Here is a 27,404-nt window from a genome sequence, read left to right as displayed (position 1 = left end):
TTTTGTTTTCACCCTAGTCCTAAGAGGTCCTTAAGGAACCCCCATTGGCTGCATACAGACGCCCTAGGAACCTATAGGACATGGTAGTCAGGGATGGGGTAATCGTACTCAGTAATCGTAATCAGCTGTAATCGATTACAATTTGCCAAGTAATCATGAGTAATCAGTAATCATCCATTTTTCTGATTACAAGTAATCGTAATTTAATCAATTACTCTGAAAAAGTCCTGTAATCATGATTACTTTTTGATTACCTTATGATTACAATTATTAAAACAAAGTTCATAAAATCATGATTTTATGATGATTTTCCGTGAATATTTTTCAGTGTACAAAATTGTTTATCAAAAAAAGGTTAGTATAAAATTATAAGCTTTATTTAATTAAGTATCTTCTCCTAATGCCTCCAGAAATGCTTATAATCATTTCCATTATCCCTGCATGGAGGCAATGAGAAAATTCTATCAGTTCCTTGCTATATTCAGTAGGCATTTCAGAATACTTTAGCAGCTTAGCAATTCGCTAATTTTGAAAGATATATGTACATTTTTGTACATGTATATACTGTTAGAAAATTACCACAGGATCATTTTAAAGTTTCATTTATTTTTGAACATTTAATTAATTAATATGTGTGTAATGCAAAAATTTGTTTTTCCTGTAAATCTTTGAATTTTTTTTATAGCAAGTGTTCCTTTATTGAGACGTATTTTAAAATTCACTTTGTTTGATTTACAGTGTACATATAAAGATAATGTGAATTAATTAGTCATAAGACACAGATATACTAAAGTTGGGTCAGCTTGGGTTATAGTAATTATTGAACTAACCAATGTTTGTCCAATCAATGTGTTAATTCTAGTAAAAACATCTATAATTGACAGTTTAATTTAAAAGTCCATCACTCTTCAAGAAGGTCAATTACTTGTGTAACAGTTCCCTATCGAATCCCTTTATCCCTACCTATAATTATGCCCAGTTTGACTTATAAAAAACTATAATAAATTCTTTTTTTTCTAATTTTCTAAACAGTAACAAAAATTTACTTGTATTAAAGATAGAACTCAGGTGATATAAGATCAATCTCATGCATCTATAAGACATATACAACCAAACTTTGTCTGAATTCTACCTTAAAAATATTGATGATATTTAAAGAGAGATGAATAAAAACATGACGTTGTCCTTGAATATTAAACAAAAAAATTAAAACTTAATTTAATCTAAAGTAATCATAAGTAATCATGATTACATGAAGGAAAAGTAATCAGATGTAATTGATTACTTTAAAGAATGTCTGTAATCGGCATGTAATCGATTACTTTTAAAATCCAAAGTAATTGTAATTTAATCGATTACTTTTCAAAGTAAGCGACCCCATCCCTGATGGAAGTAAGAACCAGACTGGACAACCCATTACCTAACGGGGGCTTTAAAACTTGCTCTGGCAGAAGATGTCTTCTATGTAAGCACAGCACTGACACAGACAGTTTTAACAGCCCTGTCACAGGCCGCGGCTACAAAATACTAGGGAATGTACCCTGTCATACTGACAACTGCATTTATCTCATTACTTGCAAAGTTTGCTCCAAACAGTATATTCATTTGGTGAAACAGGAGATCTCCTCGGGAGAGTAAATAACCACCGTTCGACCATAAGGACCATAAAAACTCAATGGATCCGTTGGGGAACATTCTAACCTTGACAGTCTGTTCGGTCACAAATGGGAGGACATGACAGTAGTGGTGATTGACCATAACCCAAGATGGACAGACGCTCAGATAAAAAGCAAAGAAAAGTTCCGGATGCACAGATTGAAGTCATACCGCCCCAATGGTATTAACAAACTGAACGACTTCACCAGAATGAACGTTAATTAGACCCTATTCCTGATGATACCAAACAAGATTATTCTCTCAATTTAGTGTAAACTCTACAGTTAATTTGCGTTACCAACTCTCGAACAACCCACATAACTATGTAATGCTTACGCCTTGTTAATTAATTATTAATTATTTTTTACCGATAAATAGTCCTAAAACATTTCAAAATTAATAATAGATCATAATTCATATGTTAAACTCCCCTTCTATATTACTTTTCTTTGATTATTTTTTAATCAAGAATAGTTACGCCATTTTGAGAGAATGAAACAATGTACGATTTACTGATTGTCGTAATTAATTAGCATAATTAATTCGTTCAATTATGTGAATCGCACATCACCCGAGTATATCCGATAGACCGGATGTATTTCATAGCGGTCCGGATTCTTTCTTTAATAGTGTTCTTAAAAATTTCAAATTCAACATGTAACTAAGTATGTAAATATACAGTGTTTAGTAGTTTAGTAGTAGTGCTAGTTGTTTTTTGTTTCTCTTTTTCCTTTGTTCTTATGACTTTTTAACTTTTTTCTTTGTCCTGAGGAAGGGACAGGACGTCCCGAAAATTTGACAATTTTTATTGTTCGTGTCGATGGTCAATTTATGTACTTTATACAAATTTCCATCCGTGACATTGTATTTACTTGGTAGATCCGACATTTAGGATATACAGTGTTTTCAGTGTAGATCGATATGTGGTTATAATGACTCATGACAACTGATATTGACCGAAGACACAGAAAGTGATAGCGACCGAGTCTGCGAGGTCGCTTTAATTTTCTGTGTCTGAGGTCAATATCAATTGCCTTGGGTCCTTATAGCCACATATTAACCGTTCACTGAAGTCCATAAGGTTATATTATATAACCATTCAAATTGAATACACTAACACATTCCTAACTTAACAAACTTGGCTTTCATTACGTCACAATGGTTAAATTCACACTTCTTATATTATGACGTCACGTACTACGCAACTTTAATGCAACCGAACGTCGTGTCGTGCGATATCATTTTCCGCGGACGCCCTTTCGCATCGATATCAGAAAAGGGGGAATATCACGTGACGTACTTTCAGCCAATGAAAACTATGAAAATAATCCTCTTATATAATATTGTCCTTGAACAAAAGGTCAATCAGTCAATATTACATGCCACGAGTCCTTACAAGCACACATCGACTTAAACTGAATTCCATAATCGTATACATGTGATAATTACCGTAGAAGACGATGGTAATAAACACTTTGCCAGAGTATTTTCAATAAGAGTACGGATTTGGGGAGGGTGCACTCCATGTAATTCGGAGTTTAATAAATGTACCTTGTGTTATTATACAAATACATGTATGGACTCAATGTAGGTCAATATGCATTGAGTCCATATTTATTATATTATATAAATAATTTCCCAAGTTTATAAGTACAATGTATATCTTCATTATGTTTACAGAGACAGCATTAACCATAAATCAGATGAATGTAAATGTTTCAGAATTTATTGAATATTACTCAGAGGAACTTGTTTCGGTATTAAATTTTAACCCATAGCATAAAAATAACGCAAGATATCTATCTCCGAGTAACACAGAGTACACCCTCCCCAACACTGAGAATCACTCTCTTTACACTTGCAGAGGAAATGCGCTGACAAAATATAAATACCTATCCCATGTCTTCTACGATAAGATACAATCATACATGGCATGCCTGTCTTTATTGATCCGTAATCGCGTAAACAGCGTCAAAGCTCTGCTTGCCGTGTGGAAAAGTCGAATTCAACTATGAAGTGGTATGTGTTAAGTATTCCAGGAAAATGTTCACAGATATCCGTGTCATTGTTTTGTATTCCCAGCCTCAGAGTTCTTTAATATTTGTTTTAAATTTTCCTCACCTACAACTTGCAAACTTGCGAGCTTCCATGTTTGTCTAAAGCAAAAGTGAAAACGAAGCAGCTCGTGCGAGTCATTATTCGCTTTCAGCGGTCGTTACTAAAAATAATTACTTCGTATTGACCAATCAGATTACCGGATTTCCAAAGTTATAAAATATTATCATATATATTTTGAACAAAAAATTATTTCACATTGCAATTCGGGAAAAAATAATATGATATATGTAAAAATGATAACAATTATGTACGTATAAGCTGACCGCTACGAAGTCAATGCATACTTATGTCATACACGTAACTGTTCCCCTAGAGTCGGCGTCACGATTTAAATTTCAGAAGCATATCCATTCCCACGTAGCTATATGTTCTCGCTGGATCAAACCTAGATGTTGTATCCATGAATGGAAAATATATATATATGTGTCTTGGATGCTGGATTTTTATCAGATGAGCAACCAAATTATAGTATTTCTAGCAAGCCTATTTTCAGGTTACTATATGCCATCACTGATCAAACCTGCATGAATGATGCATTTAGGTATGGACACTGCCAGATTTGTTTTGAATGCTAGATCTGACCTACATTTTCCGGACGAGGGAAAAGGTTTAAATTTTTCAGCGGGTCCATTTCCGAGTAACTGTAAGCCCTATAGGGACGGAACCTATTTGAAACTGACTTACATGATTCATCGAAGGATGGAAAGTATCAAATTTGTTTTTGATGTTTGATCTGACCTTTATTTTTCATATGAGTGACCAGGTTTAAGTTTTTTGTATTAGGTATATATCCAATTATATTCCCTACCTGGACTAAACTTACACTGATGATGCATCTAGGGATGGACAATACCAGACCTAGCTTGCTTCCGATTGTTGAACCTGACATTCTTTTTCCAGATAAATGACTAGGATAGTATTTCTTGTGTAGCTCTATAAATATATAACTAAATATGATTAATTTTGCATCTAAGGGAGGATTCTTTAAGACTTGCTCCATAATTAGACCTAACAGTCATTTCCTTAAATACGAATAGTTAACAGATTAAATGGTTTCCAGCAAATCTATTTCGTAGTAACTATTAATCCAACCTTAACCATGATTTGAACAACTTTAAATCTACACTACCTAATGATGATTTACCATAAGTTTCATCTTTTCAACCACAGTGGTTCTTGAGAAGAAGATTTTTGAAACATGCCACCAATTTTTCACGAATTCCCAATTATCTCTCCTTCAATTAGAGCGTGGCCCTTCATTTGAACAGACTTGAATCCCCTTTATCTAAGGATACTTTGTGCTAAGTTTGGTTGAAATTGGCCCAGCTGGGGTTCTGGAGAAGAAGTCGAAAATGTGAAAAGTTTACAGACGGACAGACTGACGACGGACGAAATGTGATCAGAAAAGCTCATTTGAGCTTTTAGCTCAGTTGAGGTAAAAAGGGGTATGGTATTTGCCTTACTTGTAGATATATTCGGCAAGGTTAGCTTTGTCATCTTTTAATATTCTCTACCTATGTTTTCTTCTACAAACCTATTAACAGAGTTTAGTTTCATAAATTTGACATACATAATCTCCTGCCAATTTACTTTGTTTTCTCGTTATTTTTGGCATTTACAAAGCCGCTTTCGTGGAATAATTTAAAATCCAATGCGATTCTAGATAAAGGAAGAAATAAAAGCTCTTTAGAATATAATTTCCAGTCAATGATCATGCTAATCAAGTTAGTACATTGATATCAATGTTGATATTGAATGCATTTATAAAACCAAAGAGCGAATATTGAGATACTAGAATGGCTTTAAGAAGACATCTCAACATAAAGAAAACACCAGGAATATGATTTTAAACTCTTTAAAATAAATTGAATTTCTTGTTCAATGTCAAAAAGCAGTAATAACAGACTCTCGAGAGTCACATTTAGTTGTGTTATACATTACCGTATGTCTCTTATTGTGATGAATTTTCTTCGCAAGTATTCGCTGTAAGGAGATACATTTTTGTAAAAAAAAAAGTCTTGTTAATTTCCCATTATTTCGTGTACCCCAATTTCTCTTTAAGATACAACTAAAGAAGGATATGGAGATAACGAACAGTATTCAATATCAAAGTCCATAAAACAATACAAAACAGGAGCAGAGCAAACACGGACCTCCGAAACATCAGAGTTGGGATCAGGTGCCATGGAGGAGTGAACATCCCCTGCTCACCAGTCCCAACCGCCGTGTGCTCATTGTTATGATAGTGAAATAACGGAAAAATCTGTCTTCAATTCAGTGTATAAATAATGGACTAACAACTGGTATGAAAAACGTCAGTCAGCATTTGACTCAATGATAAGTTGTATTTGCTGACAATGTCATTGTATCGACCATAGAACTTACGAAATGATGACTTTAAACGAGATTGCTGTTATTCTTGTTTCATCAACTTGCTTGTCAATAATTTACCTCGTTTTAGAAATTGTTCATACGTAGAGCATGCTCTTACGTATTGAATCAATTGAGATACATACATTCCGTATGCAAGGTGATGAAGGCATATTGCTGCACAAGTAAGGGAAGTTGACGATAGAAAAGTTAAAGTCGTTATATTTATCATATAAATTGGTTATACAAAACAATAAAAACTGGAGACCAACACCCTGAGGTTCAATTTGCGGAAGATTCACACGTGTGGATACCGAAAGGTATTCAATAGGGTCTGTACCTAAAGTTATAAACTAAAAGATATAAAACAATATCTTTTAGTATATAACTTGGTTGTTGGATTACCATTAACACCCGTTTTTCCAAGTAAAATATCCAAGTATGAATCATGTGTGTCAGACTCTGTTGTATCTTTTAACTCAAGCTCTCCTGGATATATTGTATCGACGTAGGAATAGAAATTACCATTGTTAATTGACAATACGTCATCGATATGTCTGAAGGTCGCGTTGAAGGCCACAGCAAGTGTTTTCTTCTTTTCACGCATAAGATTTTGCATAAATTCTGCTTCATATGAATACAAACAAAAATACGTCTGGTTATAAGGAGCGCAATTGGTTTCCAAGGGAATTCCAATAGATTGTTGGAAAACCTGGGTCCGCCGTGATAAAACTTTGAGAATTCTTAAAAATATTCTCAACTCAACTCTTGAGAATTACTCAGCTGAGAATTTGAGAATAAAAGAGTTGAAGGTAGTATTATTTTCTCAACATTTTTATGACGGCCTCTGAGTCTGAGAATTTAGAATTTGATAAAATTCCCAGACTCGAGAGCATTCTCAGACTTAAGCATGTTTTATAACAGCGGACCCTGTTCTTTAAAATCCACATAGATATTGTCAATCAGATACTCAAGCACCTTCTTTACGCCATATTCAGAGTACTAGTGTGTACATGTACAATCAGAATATTTTTTAACAAAATAATTCTGCAAATGACCAATGACCAGGTAAGTAAATTCACGAGTTCCATTTCTATCAAAGAAGCAACTAAAACATTTATATAGACGTACGACGAACATACATAGCTATATGAAGAATAACTCCTATTTTAAAGATCAAAAAACGTGTAGAAAACCGTGTTTAGTTGTTTAGTAACTCTGAAAAAGGTTTTTTGCTATATTGGAATCTTGTCCGGTGATTTTCTGAAATATGAAACAGATGTAAATAATGAAAAGAAATGCTTTTTGAATCATTGAATTCCATGCAGAAAATTCATACAAATCATTTTCTCACATGCATTTCTAAACGCTAATTATGACGTCATAAACATGTGCATATATTGTCTTTAAAAGCTGCAGGAGACAAATTTTCAATGGAACTTTCTTTCAGAATATATTTTCCCCGGCATTGTCAACAAAGATTTTGAGGTTTGTGATTTCCATTGTTTTCTTCACAAAATAAAAGTAGACGAGTGATGTGGACATTTTTTTCTGATGCAAAATTACCCTTGAAATGGGTCATTTTGAGGCTTTTTCAGCTTAAACAAAGAAATGCATTGAATTAATGACGTCATACTTCCAAAATGATACTCCTTCATGCCATATTATTTCCTGATCCACCACAGTCATAAACTCATCCAATATTTTAAGCAAGTTCAAAAAAATTTCAAATCAAGTTTTCCACCACCCAAGATGGAAGTTAGATTGGGGGTCAACAACTTTCTCTTTGCTAGGCATTCATATTTCAGTAGATTTAGAAACAATAACTGAAAAAAATTATAATTTAATTCTACCTAAGATAAAATCATTGATTCAACAGTAGAATCGATGAATAATAACACCCAATGGTGGAGTCACTGTTTTTAGAACTCTAATATTACCAAAACTGAATACAGAAACTGAAACCAATGCACCTTGCATTGACAAAATTTTCTCTTTAAATAAAGATATCTGACTGCAAGAAACAAGCCATGGTTTGATATATTTCTAGCAGTTAATGGAAATGATGTTATAAAACAAATTACAGAGTATGGAGATGAATACATCTCTAATGTCATAATGTCAAAGAACAATCATTTTAGGTCGGATGTTTTAAGTTCTTGGAAATATGTTATGAAAAAGGTAGAACATGACATAGACATGAAAACTAAGGCTTGTAACAATCCAATATGGTACAACTCAAACATAAAGATAGAAAATAAGACTGTCTTATAGAAAATTGGTATCAGAAAGGTGTCAAAACTGTTGGAGATTTTCTGTCTGAAGATTGTATTTTTCTTTCAAAGTCTACTTTTCAAAAAAAAAAATTACTTTTCTACTCTAAATATAATGCAGTACAATAGTTTTATTAGTGCCATTGCAAAATGTTTTAAAAAGATGGCAATTGAGAGAACAATATTGAAGAAAAGTTGTCTGCCTTATTTACCTTTTTATTTTGAATATATTGTTTTCAAATAGGAAATGTTCAAAAATTATTTACAAATGTTTTTGAAGCATACAGAAATTTCAAAGTAGAACTCAGAGTTGTCCCCTTATGGAGTGAATGATATATGCACACAAGATGTTTTTCTAGTGTGTTTCAAGACAACTTCTGTACAATGGCTTCAATATTGACTTCATAGAATTTTTCCTGGTACTATCTTAACAAAATTAATTTTAAAACATATGATTCATGTAAATTTTGTAAGGAGGATACTGAAACTATTCAACATGTATTTGTAACTTGTTATGATGCAGTGGATTTATGGAGAAATTTCAGTATGCACATCACAGAACAACTACTAAAAGAATTGGTTTTAATTTCAAAAATATTATTTTCGGTGAAATGCCACTCACTAAAGATAACATAATTATAAACGTTCTTATATTATAAACTAAGCAATATATTTTATTTTATTACAGGGAGAGGTGTGTATAAATTAATCACTCTAAACTGTAATTTTTTGATAAAAAAATGGGACTCATGGAAGAAAATGTTTGAATCAAATTGACATGTTTCTTTTGATTTGAATATTATTTGAATGTCTTTAAACATGTTTGCTTTTGATAATTGCTTTTCTATGATTGGTGAACAATTGATGTACGTGGAGTGAATTCTAAAAGCAGCCTTAATTGTTCCCCCGTATAATAAGAACTTCCCATGTCAGAGGATGACAAAATACTTTTGGATACATAAGACTATTAACGAAATGAACGGATTATTCCCCATTGCCGAATATGAAGTCAAGACAATGTCAAAACTCATTTTTGAAGAAGAAGGACTTGCCATTATTGCCATCATGACTTTTACGAAAACTTTTTCATATAGATGTATATATTTCAATGTTTTAATGATTCTTTTTATTTTATTCCTGGTATTCTAATGTAACCTGCACAAGTACATCTACCGATCAATAGGGGCTTAATTGTTTGTAAGTTTACCGTCAAAAGTAGACAAAGGAAATTACGTCAATATTTTGTTAGGCATTTAACAATTTGTGACAATTACTGTATACAGGGTTATTTTCGCCCCGTTTTATTTTCGCCCTTTCACACTTGCAAACAATTTTGCCCCGTTTTAAATTCGCCCAGCAATAGTTTTGTTTAAGAAATTATAATGTACCGTATATTAGGATTTTTCCGCGTGTATCCAATTTCCGCTTTGTTCGCGACGAGTTCTGAATCGCGGAAAATAAAACAGCGTAAATTTCATACAAAGTTTTCTTCTTGTAGTAGAATTATTTCTTAAACTTATATCGTAGAGGGTAGAAATAGCGGGATCAGAGGACAAGCGCAAGATGCCGGTTATAGGTATAAGCCTTTATTGTCTGTTTACTAATTGACAAGCTAGCTATAATTATATGGGCCACGTTCCGTGCGAGAAGCCATTAAACTAATTATACCTGAGCTGCTAGTCAATTTGGAACAGTAAATGACCATGATTGATTAAATCTTAAAAAATAATATCTTGGATTTGAGAGTTAGTTCGGAACACAGGTGTATAATTAGCTGAGCGGGTCTTCCGAAATTGACGAGGTGAAGGTCGATCGATCTATTTCTCACCCGTATGAAGTAACTTAAGCTTAATGACTTTTACATTTTACATCCTATTCCTTCATAGGCTTCAACAATCGTTAATAATATAATCACTGGGACTTTGAAATAGTGAAAATTTGATTCGCGTAAATACAATATACAGATTTAGGTTCTGATTCGCGGAAAAAACATGACGCGGAAAAAACCTGATATACGGTATTCTTTGAATTCCCCCGTTTTTAATTCGCCCAAATGATAGTAGAACGAAAGGGGCGAAAATCAAACGGGGGCGAAAATTTCCCTGTTTACAGTAATAAAATTCAAATTTAATTACTATTCAAAATCAAACTTTAAGTTCAAAGAATTGATATTTATCGCTTTATTAACACGGGCGATAGTAATAATGGCTAGTAGAGTGTTACAAAAATTTTGTTTTAACAGTCGCAAAAGTTAAGACTCAAATTCGTGGAATAATTTGAAATCAATGCGATATTAGATATAGGAAAAAATTAAAACTCTTTAGAACATAATTTCCATGTTAATGACCATGCTATTCAATTGTGTTAGCTAATAACAATGTTGATATTGTATGCATTTATAAAAACCTAAGAGAGAAAATGAGATAGAATCGCTAACGAAAGACATCACATAAAAGAAAAATAACACCCGGAGAGTGGTTTTCAACTCTTTAAAATAAATACAATTCTCCAGGTCAATATCAAAGTATCGTGATAACAGACTCTTTAGAGTCCCATTTAGTTCTGTAATACATAATGTCTTTTATTGAACTTTTTTTTTCAAACATTCACTGTTAAGAATGAAATAATAAAAATATAATTTCTAACACAGTCTTGTTAATTTTCAAAACATTATTTCGTGTGCTCCATTTTCTCTTTAAAATATAAGTAAAACATTCATATAGACGTACGATGAAAATACATGTAGCTACATGAGAAATGTATTATATCTTAAATATGAAGTGAACTGTTGAAAACCGTGTTTCGTAATTCTGACAAAACAAAATCTGGGTCAGGAAGAAGACCATACATTATTGTGTAAGTTCAACAAATCGTATGATCACACGTTGACAAAATATTACGTAATATTAAAAAAATCTTTAACTGGAAATCTTTTTCTGAAGAAAAGCCTTTTGAATTTTAAAAAAATCTCTTTGCATTTAAATAATTCTGCGAAATCGGATTATAAACATGCCAAAAATGGCTCAAATTTTAAAATGAAAATATTTGGCAGGATGTTTCATGTATTTATGTCAAGGTTTGCAGACATTGATCTCTGTCACTAATGGTTTCGGAAAAACATAAAAACTATTCCGATTGTTGATGTATTTCTCTGAATTGCTATGTGAATACGAATTGAACATATAAAAATTTCCATCATATAAATGTATATAATTTCTAGCTTATTTTCCAGTTTTTTAAATATAAGTTTCATCAATTTAAATTAAGCAACAATTTTCTATTCAGAATATATGAATTACTTAACAAATCCTAAATTCTGAACTAGCGAGTTCTCAGACTAAAGAATACTTGGACATACATGTATTACCTCGGACTAGTCGGTGGACCTCTTCCCCCTCAGAACCTAAGAACTTTTGGGCCAGTGAATATTCATACGAATTAACCTATTATGCGTGAAAAGACGAAAACACTTACCCTTGCATTCAACTCGAAATTAAGATTATATATTATTTCTATGACGTATTGTCAATTAACAATAATATACACCTTTCAACTGCCGCTAGGGGTCGGTTTACATATGTATGAACTATGAACGCTAACTCACTGCTGAAATTTGTTTGGAGCAGGCTCGTTGTATCTAACGGTTTACACGCGAAACAGTTTTTAGCATTTCCCAAGTGTTTCTTTGCTCTCAGTAGAATCCAGTGGTTATAAAATTCAACACTAATGTAAAACATATTGACTGTATAGTTGCGGACATCGTTTAACTACAAGGGTAATTCAAAAAATTCGTAGACTTTTGTCATAACTTTTTTATATTTAACGTCATTTTATAACTAAATTAAGTACACATATTTTAACAATCAATTCAAATAATTTTAGCAAAAAAATTTAACATACCTTGATAATTGTCGAAATTCTTAAGGATTTAAGACAGCAAAAATAAGGTCACGGAGCAAGGTCAAAATTGAGCAATCTACTAATTATACACTTTATAATGTCTATAGTCATTACTCTAATAAATGGCGTTTATACGGAATAAAATTGCAATGTTTAAATTTACTAATAATCTATTAATTCAGATGCTAAAATTTAATGTAATACTTCGTTTAAAAGATATCAATTTCTAAAGACAAATAGACTTAAATTAAAAAAGCAAAAAAACGACGACGTCAGAGGACGTCATGGAGCAGCGAGTAGTGATAAAATTTTGTTTCGCATTTGGAAAACCTTTAAAACAAACTCTGTGAATAATTGGGGAACCAGAAAATTGATAAAAACTGAACCATGCAATTATTTATTATGGAAAAGATTTTTTTTGAGTGTTCAGGACTTGGAATCGCACGATGATGGTCTGTAAAGACCAGGTTATAGTTAAAAATTTTGTCAAAAGAGTAAGTAACGTCATAAAACTTGATGTGTGATTCACTTTTTCGGAACTTGTGACAGCAAGTTACGCGGAAAAGAATTTGTAATTATTGACAATCTAAATTAAGCTACCCAAACAATGGTTAACAAACTAGGTGTCAAGTGTTATAGATACGATTTTATGAATGGGGAAGACTCTACAACACATGTATGAAATGGAAAGGCAGAATAAGTTTGAGAAACTTTCTCGACGTTGTTTTTGACGTCACAGTGTTGTTAACCGTGCTCTGTGGTGACAAAACATGTTGCTTTTAATGTCTAACATGGGTTCCATTTAATCAAATGGAATGGAACTTTACACACCGACAAAATAAATGTTTTTACATATGAAAACGTGTGGATCTTAAGTTTTGTAAAAATAAAATGATGATGGAGGACATTCTCTACGTATTTTTTTAATGACCCTCGTACATATCATTAGAATTTTTAATTAAAATAAAAAGTGAAATCTACCCCCCTTTTTAGTTCTAACCTAATTAATTTTTATACTCGGTTGTTCCCCCTCGTGCTTTGTAACACAAATAAGATGACCAATTGTTGGATTTACTTGTAAAAATATATATAATTATATAGAAAGCGCAAAAGCGCGTACACAAAAAACATGACATTAAATTTTCTTCTTCATAAAAATCGTCAAAGAGAGTTAAAAATATTAAAAATAGTCTGTTCCCCATTCATTTGATCCTGTTATTTCAGGTAGAATGAAGGCATTCTCTTTATCTCGGTCAACACTTTTGTGTACAAAACAATGTAAGGATCCCTTTTGTGTACATAACAATACCAATGCTGAAGCAACGTACATGCCATTCCTATAAACAATAACTCATAAATCGGCACTTAGTTGGTCATTTTTCATACCTGATTTACCTGTCCTTAAAACGCAACATCGAAAAAGTCAGTTATAAATGATTAATTTATTTAATGATGTAATTAAAAGTATTCATAAATTATTATCTTTTTGATAATTTCATGTACCTATAAATCTATCTATACAATGTTTTTTACCATATGTGCAACCTGAAAAATTAGTTGAAAGGTTTAAATAATGATATCCATTCATATGTCGATACGACACATCCTGGTGAGCTTGAGAGAAAAGATACCTCAGAATTTGACAGGTCTGTTTAATTTCATACTTGGATATTTTACTTGAAAAAGACATTAATGGTAATCTAACAATCAAGCTCTTTGAAGCTCTTTAAACAGAAGTTTATGATTCTACAATTTTTAGAGTTGTCATTTTTAAATTCGACTTCAAGGGAACAAGTCGGACTTAGCTGAATTTTGTCAATGATTAGTAATTTAACGTTATCTTTAAGGACGTTCGATCCTGGGCTTTTGAGTGGATTTTGGTCATGTCCTTTATTTATAAAATTCTGCATTATTTTTAAGTTCTAACATTAAATCTGAAATCTACAATACAAATTGAACTATTTTTAATGAAAAAACCGCGATTAAATTCTATTCAGGTAGCATTAAACTAGGGACTATATTTTGTGGCGGAAGGTTTTTTTTAGACGAAAATGATCAATTTTTCCCTTTTGAACTATAACAGTACTGTTTATTTTGGATTCCTATTTTTCCATGCTGGTTGCACACAATGCTGTTTTTTTCAGTGAAATGTGTTATGCTGGTTCTGAAATATCTATTAAATTATTTTTTATGAATTCTATCAACAAAGTCTGACAAATATTGTATATATATTCTGAAAATCCGGGAAAAATTTGAGCCAATTTTAACGTAAAATTGACACTTTTCTGGTAATATCTGAAAATTTACATCATATAACCCCACTTTTGATGTTCTTTTCTAAATATTCAAGATAACTTTGACCTATTTGCTTAAATTCAGAAAAAGTTTCAGACTTTAAAATAATTTTCTTGCTTATCAAATTTTCAATGCCAGAAAAATCACATTTTATTAGTGCAGAAAGTTCAAATTATTGATTATGCGAATCAGTTTGAAACTTTTTCGTAGTCACAATTTTAAAGTGTCTTTTTGAACAGACTTAGAGTTCATTTTGTTTCGTGCTTTAATTGGATAAAAAAAATTGCAAGGAAAACGTCGAAGATGTAATTTTTAATTTAGACTCAAATTTCAGTGCAAAAAGGTCATATTAAATGTACTATAGTTCCAAAAGAAGCATATTGACCCCCATTTTTTGACTTGAATTTTAATGAAGCTATGTATGTTGAAACTAAAAATATACTTGACGAAAAAAGTTTAAGACTTGAAATATCAGGATCGAACGTCGTTAAAGAAATTTCACTTCAATGTTTAAACAATGTACCAATGAAGGCGACATCAAATGCTTGCCTAGAGTTGAAGCAAGAATGGTTTGTAAGGTTGCAGTCAAGGAGACAATGATAATTTCACCTGATACAAAAATTATTATCTCAATTTTAATATCCCAAGCAGAGCATTTAGCAGAGTTTGACTTAGTTGAAACACCGCGGCAACAATTTTCCGAGGCAAAAACATGACACTTATCCAAGGCATTGTAGACATCTGTTCGACCGCCCATGAAAAATAAAAAATATACCATGACATCCCGTTTCTGGTCATTTCGGCATCGAGAAATTACTAAAAAGAATCAAAATATATATTTTGGCCTTATATTAACAGATTAAGGAATCTGTAGAAGAATATATAGAAACTTGTTCAAGATGTTCTGCCAGATAGAACCTGTTGACAAAAGAGATACACCCCTTAGAAAATATCTTGTTGGTGAACCGCTGGAAAGAATTGAGATCAACATCATGGTTCTACTTCCTCTATCCCTCCAAGGCAACAAGTATATACTGGTCGTCTGCAACCGTTTCACAAAATGTACAGAAATAACAATGGCAATCAGGAGGCAAAAACAGTTGTCAAAGTTTAGTAAACAGATCCCTTTCTACCTTTGTCGATTTGACACTCCCCTCAAGCGGTTGCAACTTCGAATCTCAGCTGTTTCAACAAATGTGTCAACTATTTCATATAAGCAAAAATAGAACGACAGGTATGAGGCCTCAAAGTAAAGGAAATATTGAACCTTTCAACCGTACCTTAGCAACAAACAATGTATTGTGAAAAAGAACAGAACATATGGGATGAGTATTTACCCCAAGTAATGCTGACGTTCTTCAGTTCACTGTAGCAAACACTTTATGCCAAATGATATGGTATTTGGTAGAAACATTACCATGTCAGTTGAAGCTGTTACATATCTTCCAACAGATGAAACAGCGTTTGATACCAATGATGATGGGGGGATTGAAGAATATGCCAAGTGAATTTTACTCCAAGGTCAACGGACTTTGGTTTGCCGTGCATGAATCAGATTTTAAGATACTTGTCCAGTTAATCCCTTGGAGGATTGAGGCTGCTTCTAGGGCCTGATTGGAGATAATTACATGGATAAGAAACAATAGGTTGGTAAGCCGAAGACTTCGGGAATTCGAACAGGATTGGGAAGAAGGCAGATGTTCATTTCTCAAATCGGAGGAACAGTTCAATCCAGACTACTCATAATACTTAAGAGAAGATCCTTGTCCAATGGTCAAGAAGGGGTTTTCGCCACCAAAGCCTGAAATAGACGAAAAGTTTACCCTCAAGCCAATAAACATTGAAGGGGAAATAATCAGAGTCGATGTAATGTCAATGAAAGGAAAAAGCACTCAACGTTATGATGATGTCAGAGGTAAGCTACAATCTTCTTATAATCTTCTTGGTTAAGGAAGTCAAAGAACATTTGCCCGGATCGTTTTCTTGTAACATCCAACTCTGTTCAGACCCGTTTCCTCGCCATCTCTTCTCGAGGAGATATCAAAGCTGTTGGGTCTAGTGCCATCAAACATCCAGGGACCAGGATCTTTGAATAGTGCAGAATGAACCCCAAGCCAAACCTGATCCTCATTCTTAAACAACTTAGCAGCGTAGACCTTGTCATATCTGTAACGTTGCAACAATAGACATTTATCTAGCTGGTGTTGCCTGTCCAGTTTATAATCGTCCAGTTGAATAAGAGATCCCAGCCTCTCCTTCCATCACCCTGTCCTTCTTGCCTCACCTGTTGGCTATAAGTCCTTAGGAGTCTGTTTCTTCTGCCAAGAGGTCCACTGTCCCAAAACTGTCTGACGCTTTTTTTCCTAATTTGAATGCTTATGCACTGTTCGACCTTGCCGATCCATCTGCATTGAGTAGTGCTATTCTTCCTTCAGACCACCCGCCATGTATTATTGAAGCCATAACAGACCAGATAGACCTTACGCCCAGCCATCCCAGTGAACCAGTCATCGCAAACTTTTCACTTTTGCCTCTTTCCGACTCAGCGGAAAAGGAATCCGCTGACAATTCCTGTGTGGGCAAGCTGGTTAACTTGGAGAGGGACAGTAAGCTGCTGAACTTTGGGGTCATATCACTTCTGCCCAAGCAAGAAGTTGGCGGGAGATAGATGCCTAGATTTCCAGGAATGGTGCAGTAGTGAGTTGGCCACCAGCTGGTTGTGAGACATTCACCCCAGATCAGAAATTGCAAGCATAGGAATTTGCAGCGCTTCTCCTGGAAACCAATGACATTCTGTCAGCAGAAATCATCTCCTTCTCCAGGGCACAGCTTCTCTCAAAGTACATGTTTTGTTAGCACGGGTCCGCCAAGTGGTCCATGTCATCTTATGATGAAGTAGACCGGTAGCCAAGGTTCTATAATAATTGTAATAGTGATAAGTTTATATGTTGTTTTAATCATTATATATTATCATTATATGTGTAATCTATCAATTATACATTTTTAAACTCGAGAAAGTACATTTTTAATATGTGTGTCAATCAATATTGAACAAATAATTTAAATTTAAATATATTGATACTTTTCAATTTAAATAATTTATCAAATAAAATACTTTTGAAAAGGAAATAAACTAACTAAATGAAATAAAATAAACAGCTAAAACTTAAGATTCACTCCTTGTTCTATTTTTACACCTGTAATAAGCCACCTGAGTAGAATTTAACTCAAATTCTATTGGTCATGTCTAATTCTGAACAACAGATAAAGACATTTTTCAACTCATTGATTTCAGACTAGAAAGACATATATATTAAATTCATACATATCTTACAACTCTAAGTGTGACCTGGCTAACAGCTACTAATCTATAATTAACTTATTTACTTCTTCTTACATTGTACTTAATAAAATATTTTTCAAAATTTGTGATTTATCTGAAATAAATGAAATAATGAAATATTCAGTGCATAAGAGTTGACAAGGAATTATAAGTTTATTATAGTTTATTCAATGATACAGTGCCAGTAATTGTAATACAAATGCACTAGGCGAAATGTTCGATAAAAAAGGTACATTTCATTCTTTAAATGTACTTATCAGTCTTATATTTTTCTAATTCGTAAGTGGACTTAAAATTCACTTATTGATTCAAATAAAAAATGTAAAACAATTCAGTATATGTTTTAAGGGAATATATTTTCACTTTATAGGTATTATTGTAGATTTTTTATTAAATGCTGTGAAAAGGGGAATGACTCTTTTATAGAATGCATAGTAAAAATGTATTGCAATTTTATGAGTATATTGAATATCTAACGAATTGTCACCTTGATTACAAAAAATTGCACTAATATTACTTTTAAATATAATAGCAAGGAATTATTATCTCAGGATACCACAAAGAATAAATCATCAAATAACGGACCCGAGGTGTCATGGTTTTATTCAATATCTATACTTGACCCCTGTTACATAATAATAAGAAGAACAGAACCATTGCCATGAAGGCTGTAAGGAATACATATGATGATGAGTATTCAATGGCTACAACTCGGTAAGTGACTTTTGTACGGTTAATAGCAGTCCGTATGCTTATAACCAATGCCACAACAACAAACATGGAATCCACATGTCCTGCACTAAAATGTCTATCGTCAAAATGGAAACCGGACACAAGGCTTCGATTCTAAGCTATTAGGGAGGAGCTTCTGTTTTAAATTGATATAGTTTGCTGTTTATTTTCATGTTTTAAACGTTGAAAGAAAAATAAACTAACAATTCTCACAGCACAGAGATTGTTTCTTTCTTGTTGCCGTAATATTCAAACAGCTTTCTAAAACTTACGACTTTTCAACTTTATACACAACCATTTCTCACGATAGATTAGCGCCAGGAATTCTGATATTATTGACCGGTGCTTTTTCAATAAAAATGGAACTCGTAAATTAACTCTCCTTGTCATCGATTATTTGCAAAAGTATGACGTAACATCAGGAATTGCTACTAATAAGAAATTATACCCTTAATCCGTCTCCAGCTTACGATTGCAGTGCAGTCTTGATAAAAAACATGTAGTGTTTTATATGAAAATAAAGGATTTTTTCTCACCAATAATGTTGCATCAAAAAAGAAGCATTATTACAACGTATGCACACATTGACAGACTTCTATATTCCGGAATAAGGTCATTTTTCGTCCTGTCCCGTTGTTTCAGAAAAATACCTTCAACCGAGTTTATTCTAGAAAAATGTTGAAAAATCTTCTCGCATTTCTCTGATATTTCACAGGATCGTTCTCTTACATCATATTTAGTCATAATATGTTTGTTGACAACCCCTGTTAAGAGAATAGATACCCACATCCTTTGAAATAAAAGTTCTTAAAATGTCCAATTCAATAAAATATTAGCGTAACGCATATTCCATGGGTGAAAAAGAGAATAATGTCGGTAAGATTTACAAATTTGAATTGACTTACAATGAGTACTTCTAAACAACAACCTGTTCCAAAAAGATAATGCAAATTTTCCAGGTGCAAAGATATTTAATTAAAAATAATCGGTGTCTTGCAAAAATGTCCCACTGCATAAATGACGCCATGTCAAATATATATTAATTAATAGCTTATTGATTTATTCCGAATTCAAGTGGAAATATTTATTAAAATTTATAAATGTGAAAAGTACTGAGAAATTACTTCTGATACATATAGGTTTCATCAGATCTTACCGATTAGTAAGAAAATTACTAAAGAATCGAAATGTCTTGCGAAAATGTCCCCAGCTGCTTAAAATGACGTCTGACGTTCTAAGAATGCACAATTTGGGACACAGTCAATGTGCATGTCCTATTAATTTGTTTACGCATTATTGTACCCTTCATACTTAACATATTAACCTTAAGTTTGATTATCGCCTCTCTGTATCCTTAAATTGCTTTTTCTGTTGATTTTTTTAATGATCACTATAAAACGATCATCCCATACAAATGTAGTTAATAAATAATTTTAAATCCATGCCATTACAGAATATTCTTTTCATATGCAAGATACAATATTGAAAATACAGCCTAATTTGTCTTCATGATCTGCTTTATCGAAAAACGTATGCATGTATGTATGCATACAGGGTTCTCTCGAAAAATTACTATATTGAATAATTACTTCTGTCAACAATTGGGATTAATTCTTTAAAAAAACATATTTAAACACTGCACGTAAACAATTCACATTCGTAGTTTTGACGTCGTTTGACGTTACAACGTTGGGTAGCAATTCCTGACGTTGCATCTTATAATGTTGTTAAAAATATTTAAATATTCTAATTGTACACACACGCACTCTGAAGTTAACATTAAAAGGATATATGCTTAAGTTTATGATTGACAATATATATGTGTTTTTTTTTAGAGAACTGGTCATCGAACAATTTATCGGAATTCCCATGGGTACCAATCCCCCGCCCGTTATTTGCAGACCTATTTTTATTATTCATATGAATCGGTACGTGGTACCGTCTTTATAAGAATGACATATTCTTCAGCGGGACGTAAAGCAACACAAAATCAATCAATTTTTTCCTTCAATACGTCGATACGATAGATCCCAGGGAGCTTGGGATACCACTGAATCTGACACATCTGTTTCATATTTGGATCTTTCACTTGAAAAAGACGTAAATGGGAATCTTACAAACAACTTTAACTTTACAATCGTGAACTTTCCTTACTAATTCAGCAATATACCTTCATCACCTGCATACAGAGATGAAATATCTCAGTTAATTCGATACGCAAGAGCATTCTCTACGTATGAAAAATTTCTAAAACGAGGTCAATTATTGACAAATAAGTTGATGAAACGAGAATATCAGCAGTCTCGGTTAAAGTTATCATTTCGTAAGTTCTGTTGCCGATACTATGACTTTATCAACAAATACAATTTAGCATTGAGTCAAATGCTGACTGACGTTTTTCATACCGATTGTTAGTCCGTTATTTAACACGGAATTGACCAAGGATATTTCTGTTCTTTCCTAATCATGACAAGGAGCACACGACGGGTTTGATCGATCAGCAGGGGATGCTCACTTCTCCTTGGTATTTGATCACACCTCTGATGTTTTGGATATGTTTGCTTTGCTCCTATATTTTGAATTGTTCTTTTTTAAATTCAATGAAAAATTGATTTCACTAAGTTTGTTTTCAAAGACGCGCAATTTATATTTTTAAAAATAATAACTAAAAATTGGTTATTTTACGTGGTTGTTTATGCTTAGCTTCGCAAGAGAATCGTTCTTTACAACACCGGTAAAAGGAAACATATAAATATTTTTTCAAACAAAAGAATTTTTTGTGAATCTATAGTTTACAAAAAAGAGCTATCTTGTTATGAGAATAATTATTCACACACATACGTAGTTGTATAGAAGACGATACAAGACTGAAGTCGATGATTTTTAAAGTATTCGAGGATGCATACAAGGAACTGGAGTGGGAAATTTTATACTCAATTCCATATACAAGACTGTGTATTTGCAATTTCTCCAAGCTAAGGTAAAGTTTCAGAAAAAGTGAAATGAAAGAAAAATAATATCTTTCGTCCTTTTGTTCTCATGAAAATTCCACTGGTAAAATTTTAAATTATGTAGTCCTTGTCAAAATTGCCTTTTATTGTATCCGTCTCTTTGTTTGGAAGTGCAAAGCGTCATGGAAAGTAAGACGTCTTAAGAAACCAACAATCCGTAACAAGCATTCTGAGAGTATTTTATCAGCAATACTATTCCCATACCGGCAAGTGTAATCAGATTTCCTCTAAATATTGAAAATTCCACAATTCAAATTTTGAAGCGGAACAAAAATTAAATCTGATCCATAACACATCAAGGTCAAGTGACATATCAAAATTCGGCTCAGCATCTGCAAATGTTTGAAAAAAACGTGTAAAACTCTTTCAAATAAAAAAAAGCCGTGACTCAGTCAAAAATCATTTAAACGTAGCGAAATGCAATTTGATCTGCAACTCACCAAGACACAAGGCAGATTATGTACATGATTATGAAGGCTGAGGAGTTGCAAGAAGTTTAAATTAATTTAATAGTTTACATTCATAATTGTTTTTACATCGGATATTCCTCGCTTCAAGGTCTGAAGAATTTTCTTTTGAGGGGGGTTGGGTTAAAGAAATTATTTCGTAGTATCCTTAAAATATGTACAAAATAGATAAATAGTAAATTTTATGAAAACATTCAAAGCGGAATAATTATACATGTAGTCTTTAAATTATTGGCGTCATATCAATCAAAAGTGTTACTAACTTTAGGGAATTCCAGGAATGTCATTGATATTGTTTTCCCATTTTTTCTGGTTTCCGTATCCCCAGATCTGCATTTGCACTCTTGAAACTTTAAGCACGCTACGGATTGTCCTTAACCGTTCTGTTTCTCTTGTCCGCGACGCTTTCATGAGATTTTAAATGGAAAACACTAGAATCCCTGCGTCAAGAAGAGCTGAAAGTGGAACTAGAATCATGTCACCAAGGGAAATAACCCTTGCAATAATTCGTAGCAAAATCACCGGTACAACAGTGAGCGATCTGAGAGCAGATGTTGCTATTTCTAGGGCGTTGTTATCCATGCATTCAGCATAATCTTCAGCCTCTAAAAGATCTTTGATTTCTTTTTCAACAGCTTTGATGGATTTTTCAAGACATCGTGATCGCTCTCGTAAATTCATTTGGTATCTTTCCATTTGGGATAGGTCGCTTTATTTAAAATAAACTCTGAAATTTTTGATCCTGCTGACGTGAAACCTCCCACTCCTCCTACAACTCCGCCAGCAATTGTGAGACCAAGTGAAACCCCTGCTGTGAACGGGGCAGCAATAAGTCCACCAACGGCAAGGGCAGCCCCCACCAGACCCACAGAAGACCCAACGATTGATGCGATATTAACAATTTTCCTTCGGCATTCTAACCCATCAATAATTTCTATGCAAAGAAGTTCAAGTGCCATGTTACATCGTATCCAATTGTCAAGGGCTATCCATGTGACTGTGAGTCTGTTCTCTATACTCCTCATTTTTGCAAAGATATTTTCATCTAAAAATGAAAATATATGGATTTTAGAAATAGAAAACCGGTCCTTTTAAATATGACACAAATTTCAATAAATACTTATTACCAATTACCCACCTGCTCTGCTTACTCTGTGGTATTCAATTTCCGGTACTTTAGGGTGGTCTATCATACAATTGTAAATTTCGTTTTTGGGGACTATTCGATGAAAATGTCCTGAAAAAGTTCTATACACCATTATAAAAAAATTGCTAAAGCCATCGCCATCTTTATGACAACAATGTTCTCGTGCAATATTTCTTATGTGTTTCGGTCTGTGCTTTCTTCTTAGCTGTGTAAATTCCTTCCATGACGTTGAAATTATTCCTTTGTCTTCTTCAACGCAGATTACGAATACTGGAACCTGAAAGCATGTGGCTATTGAAAGGAGCTCTAAGTCTTCCATTTCCATTCCATCCTCTATTCGATTAGCATAAAAAAGTGCTTGCTCCTTTTCAACAGTCGTCTGCCTCTTGAAGAAGTCAAGTTTCTTTCTTTTTCTTGATGTAAAATTTTTCAAAAATTCTTCATTTTCTGTTTCGTCCTTGTCCCATCGCATGAATTTACCATATAAGTGAGGCTCTTTACGAATTTCATTCACCATTTCCTTCATTACAAGTTCAAATTCATTTTCAGTTCCAAAAATTTCCTTGCTTACACATCTACACAAGGAGTAACTGTAATCGGACATGAAATCGATTTCCTTATCCTGCATATCGTACCTACTTGTTCACAGAGGGATATCTGAATATCTTGAAAATACTGTTGGTACACGTCTAATTTCATCAGTAAACAAGGCTTCGCTTATCATAACATCATCGGATAGAAACGTCAGGAGTGGTCTATGTCTGTTGGCCACGAGAATTTTCTTTTCGTCTCGTTTTAGATCTAAAATATGATTTACCTTAAAATAAATTTTTGCTTAGTACATGCATTTTCAATCGATCTTAGTACGCGATAAACATTTAATATATGTTCAATACTACTATATTGTCATATAGAAAAAATGCTCTCCAAACGAGTTTATGGGCATATCTCTTAAAATTTATTAAGATTAAATAAAAGATTAAATGATTTCCAATTATTCTTTGTACTTGCACGGACAGGAGAACTTTGAAACTCAGAGTGTTAATCTAGCATAGATTACCTATTTTAGTTTTGACATCAACTGCAGGTGAAGGTAATTTACAGTTGCATCCATTTTTGGCAACAATTCTATCAAAATATCCGGTTAGTCCATTGTAGAAAATGGTGATGTAATATCGACAGCAGCTATCTCCTGGTGTTGCTGAGTTAGGCGCAATCATGCCCCAGGAATAATTTTCTGGAAAATACTTAAAAACAAACACCGGCTTTTCTGTTGAATTTGCAACGACTGCCAATAATTCTTCTGGTTTCATTGGCTTTTCCAAACAAAACATGAAAGACATCGTAATTTATGAAGAGAATCTGTGATCAGACAAAGGATAAAGAGAAAAAAGCTATATTCTAAAACTGCATGATAATGAATGATCCTATCGTACACCAGAAAAAGAAAATACTGTTGTAATGAACGCAGATAAAAAGAGTATTTTTAGTACTCGAAATGGCAAATAGTTTTATGTTATTGGTTTTATATACGTTATTCCATTTGTGTTGAAAATGGTGTTGTTATTCACTCAACAAGCCTTAGAATATGACATCCATTTAAGGCTCTAGGTAAAGAATTAATACAGATATCCACTCCCTCTCTGATAAATCATAATTATTTAATCTGATTATTGAATGAGAATTTACATGTAAAATAAATAACCAATCAGCTTGTTTACTACCTTGACTCAAATAATGAAACTTTATTCTCATCTCCAAAAATTTCTCTGCTAATGCATTGCACTACGGAACCTTTTCCACCATTTATTTGATCCAGTTTTCTTCCTTGTGTATCCAACACTTCGATAACCTTTTCTACGTGTCTATCCAAAGGACTCTGATAGGAGGAAATTTGGTCGTTGGGGACAATTTGAGAATCTTGAATTGCAGAGAAGTGCTTATGAGTGCCGTGTCTTCCAACAGGGCAGCATGATTCCAAAGCTGAAAAAGAACAATCAGTGAGAAAAGTTATGAAAGGATCATAAAAATAAATTCAATATGATGAGATTTATTGACCAAGACTTACCAAGTCTTTTCATGACATAATCCTCGACCATCTCTTGGTAAATTGGTAATCGGCCGGATATTAATGGTTTTCGACAAACACATGAACAGCTGTTGCAATTCACTAAAGGAATCAACGCAATGTTGGATGCTTCTTCTAGGTAGATTGGCGAGGAAAATATTTTAGAGAAACTACTGCAAGTAGGAAGGAATAGATTATATTCCTTTCCTCTCTTAACATAAATTTCAACATTGAATACACTTGCAACTGCAAAATAATCCATGATGCTGACAGTATCCCATTGATCAAGATGAAATTGAAAAGCTCTCCTTCGTAAATCTGCAAGTTCTGCATCTTTTGCTCTGCCTTCAGACAGCCTTTCCAATGCCTTCTTTTCTGCTTCGAATTTATCTAAACAAACAAAAGCTTGGTATATTTCACAGAAATCCTCACTCTTCATATGGGTAATAACGTGATCCTTGACGAAGTCTTCCATGCATTCTAAGCCGTAAACAAGCTGACTCAGCACAACAAAAATATTCGTTTTATCTGTTTCGGATATTGTGATCGTCGTCATAGCTTCATCCAAAGAACTTGTAGTCAGTCCCTCAATTTTCTTTAAAATGAATGTTGCATCTAGATCTTGAAATGAGTTTTCGAATCGCTTATCAAGACACAAATCATGGTTCTCATTGATAAATGTAACTGGACACTTTACAAGATTACGTTCATCTCCCTCAAGAAGCTGGAAGTACGGTTCACCGCCTATAAAAGTGAGTAGAAGTATAATTTTGTCGGTTTTGGACGTTTCTCTTAGGAGCGGTGATATATAAAATCCACTAACTGTTTCACAACCAGCAGCAATTTTCAAGAGTGTGATCTTTTGCTCAAGAAACTCACTTATCGCATATAACTCGCGCAGAGTTGGTGGAAACTGCTCATCTTCTAGAACAGTCATATCTCTTCTGAACGCCTCATGTACTGTCATTTCCGGTCTATATTTTTGCGCCTTGAATAGGGAGAAATAATACTGAAGTCTTTTTTGAAATTTCGACAGCTCTTTGCGGACTTTTCCATATTTATAATCTCCTGGAAGAAGTTTCCCGACGATTGTAAACAGTTCGTTATTATCATGAGGATGTGCAGAGACAGCAAAATATTCTTTCAGTTTGTCTTCCAGTCCATTTACATCCATTCTATATATCAAAGTCTAAGAGAAAACTAGCAATATGATCCAAAGGTTCTGTGTACTTTACGTTTTATCTGCATGGCCCGTCTTCACGGGTAGTGATCCGTTTGACCTGTTATAAAGTAAAAACATACAATTTAACATCTTTCAAATTTAAGAGCAAAGAAATCATTTTCACTGCAAGTTATGTTAATGATGACTCGTAACTGGAGAAGTTTTCTAGCATGAGCATATATTTTGAGTGTTTGAAATATTAAAGCACATATAGACCTCTTCGTTACATATTTCAAACCAAAATATTGAACAACAAAGCTTTTGAAAAGCAGATCAGAGGTGATCATCAATGTGAAATGTACACGTTTTACAAAAAAAGACAAAACAATAATTAAGGTATTTAAAGACCACGGGCAATAAATAGACAAAAGGGTATTGTGTGCTAGGTCAGCAAATATAGATTTTCTGTACAAAAATACAATGCTTAGTGATAAGATGTCCCCGTCTACGACCTCGGAATAACTGCACATTATTGATTTTACTGTCAAGCGGGTGAGGTAGTTGTTCATTATTGATTGTTAAATGACAACATATGCAAGACTTTTGAAAAGCCTGAAATAAATGCAACTTAGATATTTACTTACTAGTTGTGATTGTGTGCATAAAATCTTTGTTATCTGGTTCCCAGTTGTATCTTTTTTTTACAATGTAAGTAACTTAAATAACTTTCTTCCATAAAATATTTTCAAAGATTTTATATATTTATTCTTATTTGAAAAGAAACCATTAAATAATAATTCAATTCATTGCACACACATTTCTTGATATAAAAAAGTATAAGTTAAAAAATACAGTGTAAATT

The 27,404-nt window shown here is 33.2% G+C and overlaps 2 protein-coding genes across 2 annotated transcripts; both read right to left on the bottom strand.

The window, feature by feature from the left end:
- Nucleotides 1–22,273: 22,273 nt before the first annotated feature.
- LOC134231770 (uncharacterized) lies at nucleotides 22,274–24,642 on the bottom strand. Its single transcript, XM_062713736.1, has 3 exons — nucleotides 24,373–24,642; nucleotides 23,304–24,113; nucleotides 22,274–23,210 (listed from the first exon to the last, which is right to left on the bottom strand). Exons 2-3 carry the CDS (start codon nucleotides 23,938–23,940, stop codon nucleotides 22,843–22,845), a joined length of 1,005 nt encoding a protein of 334 aa, XP_062569720.1. The 5' UTR covers nucleotides 23,941–24,113; nucleotides 24,373–24,642; the 3' UTR covers nucleotides 22,274–22,842.
- A 234-nt stretch (nucleotides 24,643–24,876) lies between these two features.
- LOC134231769 (uncharacterized) lies at nucleotides 24,877–26,659 on the bottom strand. Its single transcript, XM_062713735.1, has 2 exons — nucleotides 25,381–26,659; nucleotides 24,877–25,295 (listed from the first exon to the last, which is right to left on the bottom strand). The coding sequence occupies exons 1-2, from the start codon at nucleotides 26,552–26,554 to the stop codon at nucleotides 25,033–25,035; spliced, it is 1,437 nt and encodes a 478-aa protein (XP_062569719.1). The 5' UTR covers nucleotides 26,555–26,659; the 3' UTR covers nucleotides 24,877–25,032.
- Between the last annotated feature and the right edge of the window lie 745 nt (nucleotides 26,660–27,404).

Source organism: Saccostrea cucullata, unplaced genomic scaffold (genome assembly GCF_032062105.1).
Source record: "Saccostrea cucullata isolate Sc308-1 unplaced genomic scaffold, CSIRO_AGI_Scuc_v1 ctg170, whole genome shotgun sequence".
Classification (NCBI taxonomy): Eukaryota; Metazoa; Mollusca; class Bivalvia; order Ostreida; family Ostreidae; genus Saccostrea; species Saccostrea cuccullata.
This window is presented reverse-complemented; position numbering and strand designations above follow the sequence as displayed.